The sequence below is a fragment of the Suricata suricatta genome, chromosome 11 (genome assembly GCF_006229205.1).
Source record: "Suricata suricatta isolate VVHF042 chromosome 11, meerkat_22Aug2017_6uvM2_HiC, whole genome shotgun sequence".
NCBI classification, from domain to species: domain Eukaryota; kingdom Metazoa; phylum Chordata; class Mammalia; order Carnivora; family Herpestidae; genus Suricata; species Suricata suricatta.
Window position 1 is genome coordinate 93,043,028 of NC_043710.1, and position 6,449 is coordinate 93,049,476.

General features: G+C 52.4%; 1 protein-coding gene across 1 annotated transcript in view; it reads right to left on the minus strand.

Moving 5' to 3' along the window:
* Positions 1–6,080, minus strand: part of GRIK4 (glutamate ionotropic receptor kainate type subunit 4) — a 297,108-nt gene extending 291,028 nt beyond the window's left edge. Inside the window, exon 1 of the mRNA XM_029915677.1 lies at positions 5,956–6,080. Coding sequence (XP_029771537.1) covers positions 5,956–6,037 — 82 coding nt within the window. The 5' untranslated portion in view covers positions 6,038–6,080. The remainder of the gene's footprint in view (positions 1–5,955) is intronic.
* Positions 6,081–6,449: the final 369 nt, after the last annotated feature.

A 6,449-nucleotide genomic window follows, 5' to 3' on the forward strand; every position in this document is an offset into this window, starting at 1 on the left:
TCGTGGCTCTCCATCCCACCCATCAAGAGAGTACCGTCTATTCAAGACTCTGCAGCCTTGGCTGTCTTCCACCTCTGTCACCAGAACCCCTCAGCCGCCACCTGGGATATGTCCTCTGCTTGCCTCCCTTTGATGCCACCTCTCCCCTCTGTATGAGCTTGGGCAAGGCACAAACTCCGTGAACCTCAGGATCTTCTTCCATACAATGTGCTCCCTCCCACCCGCCTTGCAGGTTGTTACGGAACTTGAATTCATATACGTGTAAGAACACGTCACCCACAAATGCCACCAGGAGTTGTGGCACCTGCCAAGCGGGCCCGTGGCTAACTTGCTTCACCTGATTGGGACCTCAGTTTTTCTTATTGGTAAAATGAAGCCCATCTATACCGCATTCAATCCCCACTTCTCAGAAGAGACTGTGGCCTGAAGCTGTACTTCTCAAAAGCCTTCTAAAAAGGCTAAGAATTTAAACTTTCTGAAGGCATCCTGTGTTACGCTCTTGGAAGAAGGCAGACTGCAGGTGAAGGGAGGTGATGACATTGTGGGCTGAGTGACCACACAGCACACTGGCCTGGGTGTCTGTATAGACATGGCTGAGGCTCCCTGATCCCTACTGGAGCTGTGGCTGCAGGGGTGAGGCAGAAGGCAGGGAGAGAGAGCCTTGGGGAAGCATACATGCATGTAGACAAACACACACACACAAACAAGGACTTTATTTTTTTGGTAAAATATTTACTCTTCTATTATATATGTTATACACTTATTGTTCAATAAAGCTGCTTGCTGTTTTTCAGCACTGACCAATATCTGGGCTGGGAGAGATCTGCCAGGTCAGCTCAAGATTCAAAACTTGCCGTCAGCTCATGCCTCCAGCAAACACTGAGAAAGTATGACTGTGGGGCAGGCACGGTGCTAGACTCAGGAATATGGACACAGTAAGACAGACACAAATCCCCTGGGGTGCTGGGTAGGGGAGAGACCCGTGTCCCAGATATCTTTCTGTATTCCTTCTCTAGGTGACAGATGAAGGAGAAAGTCATCAATATCTATTTGTGACTAATGTGAAAGACCAACTGATTGCCTATATGGGTGATTCAATTTGGAAAAGAGATGAAAGTTACATGCCCCCGTAAAGCACATCATGTGGTAACATTATTAACGAGAGCCCCCTCCTCAAAAACAAAAACAAAAAACCCCATAGCGAACCCTTTGCAAGGCACAGAATTCAGTGGGCTGATTTGGATCTCCGTGTGTCAGATATATTTAATACACAGCAGAACAGGATTTTTAAAAAAGTGGTTTTTTATTCTTTCCTCTTACCTCCCCCAGTTCACTTACTATCTCCATCTTTATAACATTTGAATGTTCAATGTTTAACGTTCTCTCTCCAGGACTTGGAGCTCATTGGGGGAAACCAACCAAGTAAAAAATGGTGGTTGTAAAGTGCTTGGGTGTCCGAGTAAAGCAGAGTGTCAAATAAATCCAGGCTCTTGCTGCTTCCCCTCCAGGGAAACTTCAAACAAGAAAGAGATACAATTGCTACAAAACCTGCTCATGTGTCTGGGGCCACCAGCACTCATTAGGGTTTCTGTGCCACCATGAGCAAGCCTCTCAAACCCCTAGGCCTCAGTTTCCCCATCCGTGAGATAGACTTTATCTGGCGCCTTAGGAAATTATTTGCAGGTAAAAGTGCAAGAAAAACTAGAGACTCCGTAAGCAATGACCCCATCTGTCAAACCCTTTACCAGGTAGAGGATGATAGAGTTACTGTGACTGCCCTGACCAGGGGCTCTCCCTACTGTCCCTGGGGTGTCCCAGCTGCAGTGAAAGAGAGTGGAAAGAGACAGCTTTAGAGCCAGACAGGCTCAACTTTCAGTATCTACGTGACCTTGGAGGAGTTCTTTAAACTCTCCGAGCCTTTGTGTCTTCATCTTTAACATCGGGTCGTTAACGCTGACATGAAGAGTGCCTGAAATACGTGAATATTAGCACAGTGCCTGGCAGAGGAAGGCCTTTCCGAGCAGGAGGGGCTCTGGGGATTATTATCCTGCCTCCATATCCTCAGTGCCTGGCACAGAGCCCTCAACAAACCCTGTCCAGTGAATCACTAACTGGATAACTGAATCACCGTACTTCTCATTATGGCCAAAATCTGCTTTAGAACCCAATCAGGATCCTCAGTCCACTCCTCTTGTCCGTTCTAAATAAGACAGACAGATGGACATTTCCTCCTTCTCCTCTTTCTCCTCTCTCTTCCCCATCCTCCAATAAGTCTACATCTTTAATTAAGCACACATAAGACCAGAAGATAGTACTCTATGACAACAATATCAAACATGTTCCTGGGGAAGCGGGTCATGCAAACGGCCATGGATTCATCGGCACATCCCGTTCACGGAGTCTGAGTGCTACGCTTGCATACACAGAGTGAGTCAGGTGGTCGATCGCCCTTGGAGTTCAGAGTCTGGCAGGAAAAGGCCAGAATAGCTAGAGCACAGCCTAGCAGGTGCTGGAACAGGCGTTAAGTACCAGGGAATGGGTAAATGGCAGAAAAGTAAGGATTTCTTCAGAGAGCAACAGGGTGATCGTGAGAAGGGACTTTGCGGAGGAAGAGCCATTTCAGCCAGGGACAGGAGTGAAGGAAGAGGAGGAGGAGGAGAGGGAGAGGAGGAGGAATAGCGGTGGTAGTCGTTTTCCAAGAAGGAATTGGAGAGGAAAAGGGGCCTGGGGAGAGTAAGAGAAAGGATGGTGGTAGCTTTCCAGGCAGAGAGGATGGAATGGGAGGCGGGTAGGTAAAGCCCAGAGCAAACCTTCTGGTACATTTGGGCAACAGTGTATCAGTGTAGCTGAAAGAGCGGCCAAGGAGAGAGTAACAGGAGAAGGTCTGGAAAGCTGACAAATACTTGTTGAGTACTCAATGCGTTCTGGGCAAGGGTAACATTTGCTCATGTCAGCAACAGGATGAGAGAAAACCACCAGAGACAATACTGCTGACGGTGAATCTGCTTCCCCAGAGGCCAGGGGACCCTGCTGGGGGGTGGCGGAAAAAGCAGTGCAAGAGGAATCCGGGAGACAGGGCTCTGGCGCTGGCTGCCACCAGCCCGGCCACCTACTCGTGATGTCCCCTTTGGGCCTCCTTCCTCACGGGTGAACAGAGCAGCTTAGAGAATGGGAGCTTTGGAGTCCTTTATGGCTCTAAGGGAGGATGACGAACCTTCGAAGGCACAGCGGGCTGTAGAGACGGGGTGGGATATTCTCTGAGCATTTATTAGCTTGTGGCTCCCACAGTCATCATTCAGAACCCAGAGGGACAGAAGCAAAATCAAAAGACATTTTCAGAAGATAGATGACTGAAGGGGGCTGACATCTGCGTGAGAGTTTGGGGAATTTATGCAGGCGGCCTCATAGTCATAAATAAAATTCCTTTCTCTTACCCCAAACCTCATTCGGGGGGTAAACACCGGGCACCGTAATAGACAATTCAGCTGTATCTCCCACCCCGCACCTCACTTGAATGAAAAACAGCAGTCCCCAGGCACGGTAATGGGCTTGGCCGCCTCTTTACAAACATCCATATTGTCACCGGCGGACAAGCAGGGCTGAGGATGGAGCAGGAGGGGCAATTTATCTCTGAGATTCCTCCTCCCTTCTGCAGCCTCACTCTCAGAGCTATCCATCCTGAGGCAGCGGGGTCTGGAAGGAACCCAGGAGATTACCGAATGGAGGGAAGGGGCAGGAACAGCGCCCCTGCAGGTCCGGGGAGAGTCCCGCACCACCCTGCCCTCTCCCCTGTGCTCGCCCAGCCCCCTGCACACCCTGCTGCCCGCTGACTAGCACAGCTACTTGTTTTCTTGACCTACTTCTCTTCCCATCCCTGCCCCACTCCAGATCCCCTCTGGAGCCCACAGTAATTAGCACCTTCCCGTCCATTCGGTTCAGGAAACTTTTAGAAAGCTCCTGGCTCCCAGGATAACCAAGGAACAAGAAAACGGGTCCTGGCACACTGTTCTTGGTTTCCCTTTTCTTTCCTTTCTCTTTGTTGGCTTAACTCCGCTTCCTGGCCGCTGCAGGGGACTGGGCCCAGTCTGACCTTGCCCACCAGCAGGGCGCCTGCCTGGAAACTGGCTGGCCTGGCGTGAACCAAAAACAGAGGGCCAACAGAGTCTTGACAGAACTGGACAAGCAATGCTCCCGGGGTGGGGACGGGAGCCTGAGGGGTCCCTTTGAAGCCCTCTATTGTCAGTGTAGCAGCCAAGAGAGGGATCTGTCAGCTCCACTTTCTGCTTCCCTCCCAGAGAACAAGTGTCAGGAGAGCCAAGGCCGTGAGGCACTGCCATTTCTGGCTCAATCCCTTTCCGCTTCCCATTAGCGACAAATGGAAATTGATGGGTTACCGCTTTATCCACTCATTGAGAGGGGGAGAAAACCTCGCGGCAGATGCTGAATAACTGTAGGCATCTTATAAATTAAGAATCTTAAGGATATGAACCGTTTTGCATTGCTGCTAAGCAGAATTAAATTAGGTTTTGAAGTTTCGGTAGAAACGAACGAGAAAGAGGGAGGGAAGATTTTGTTTTTTAATTCCTTTTCTTTAAGCATGCAGAGTGGCGAGCCGAGGGCAGGGCGAGGGGAAGAAGGAAGTCACCTGTCTGCATTTCTGATTCCAATCAGCTGCTGCTGTATATGCATGGAGAAATGAGCCCACAAGTTTGCACGGGGCCGCTTGGAGAGATGCAGTTCAGCCTCTGGCCCATGGTGCGTTGTCTCGTCGGGGTTTTGGCTTCTGGCTCGCCTCTGCCCACCCTGCGCCTCCCGACCACCACTAGCACACCAACCCCTGGGACTCTGGATCAGTCCTGATTGCAGGCAGAGAAATCCTACAGCTTAAAAGCCAATTCCCTGGGACTCAGCAGCACGAAAGCTTCCTTCTGTGTCAGCCTCTAACCCTTTCAGATGCAGGTTTAGGATCTAGGATCCTGCCGTGTTAACACTACCTGCTTTCCCCCACTCCACAGCTCAGTGTGGGAAGAGAGGTATCAGTGCCTGTCTGTAGAACCCGCCTGGGTCTGAGACCCTCCAGGGCTGTCGCCTAGCCTTGCTCTGGAGGTCCTGCTATTAAACCAGCCTTCCTATGACCAGTGACCCACCTGCCTGGGCTTCTCACTGCTGTGCCCCCACCTGTCTGTCCAGGCTGACCCCCTTCCCCGTACACCTGCAATCCCCCAACCCCCCGACACTCTACGTCAGTCTTGGGCCTTCGGAGGACCACATAGTGTATGCTGGACTGAACCATCTCCTTGTCCCCGAAGGTGACACCGCATCCCCAGGACCTGGATCAGCAGTGCCTCAGCCTGCAGCTAATGCGCCTTGCTCGGTCTTGGGGAAGAAGAGGCACTGGACTTCACAGGCACTCCCATTCCTCGCTCTGGGAACGAGGTCACTGATAGGGCAGGCAGCACTGCCTGCCTCCATGCACAGGGGGCATCCCAGCAGCAGCAAGGACAGGGAGAGAGCATATGCCATTGAAGTAGCCTTGCCATCCCTCTCCAGAACCAGGCCAGACACCAAGTCTCCCTGACTTGATTGGAGGCACACAATCCAGGAAGGCAGAGGAGGGGAGATTTCTTCCTTGATCTCCAGCCCTGAATCTGGAATCCCCGCAGCCTTTCCCAACCTTCTTCCCCTAACAGCTGCCCCTTCATGTGCCAGGCTGAGTCCTTCACACACTGCACTGGGACACTTAGCATCACTAGTTTCCTCCAATGGGGGCTGGGCACACTGACCAGATCGGAGCTGTAAGCCTGTCAGCAGCCCCCTGTCACACTCCTACTAGCCCAGCTAAACTCAGGAGTGCACAGTGCAGGGCCCAATGTCCCCTGGGGACACCTGGGATCACAGGAGGAGGCAGCCCCCAAGGCTGCGCCGTGCCCAGGGGGCTGTGAGAGCAGCACTTACCGATCCTCAAGGAGTGTGGACTGCAGGCGACCATCATGAGCCACGCGGGAAGCAGCACCAAAGGCGCCGAGACGCGGGGCATCTTCTATGAATCCTCATGGAGCCCCCTGCTGGTCTGGGCATGACATAACTCTGCGAGAGAGCGGGAGGGGTAGGGAGTGGGTGAGTCCCGTGGCCCTGCTCGGCAGCCACCCACCCAGCTCAGGGACCAGAGCTACCGCCCAGAGAGCCTCCGTGGAGAAGACCCACAAGCCCCCACCCCCCCAGAACTGCCTGTGGGAGAGCTCCAGCCCTCTGTCCCTCCTCCCTGTGCCCAGGCCCACAGAAGGTTCAGGCTCTAACTCCATCCTGCGATCACACTAGGGGCACACGGGTGTAAAGGTGACTGCCTGATGTGTGGGGCTCCACTGGTTTTAAATCTCTACGTGGGGATGAAAACCTTTATCCACTCTTAAACAGGAGCCACGAGCGACCAGAGGAAGAGGCGGCAAGAC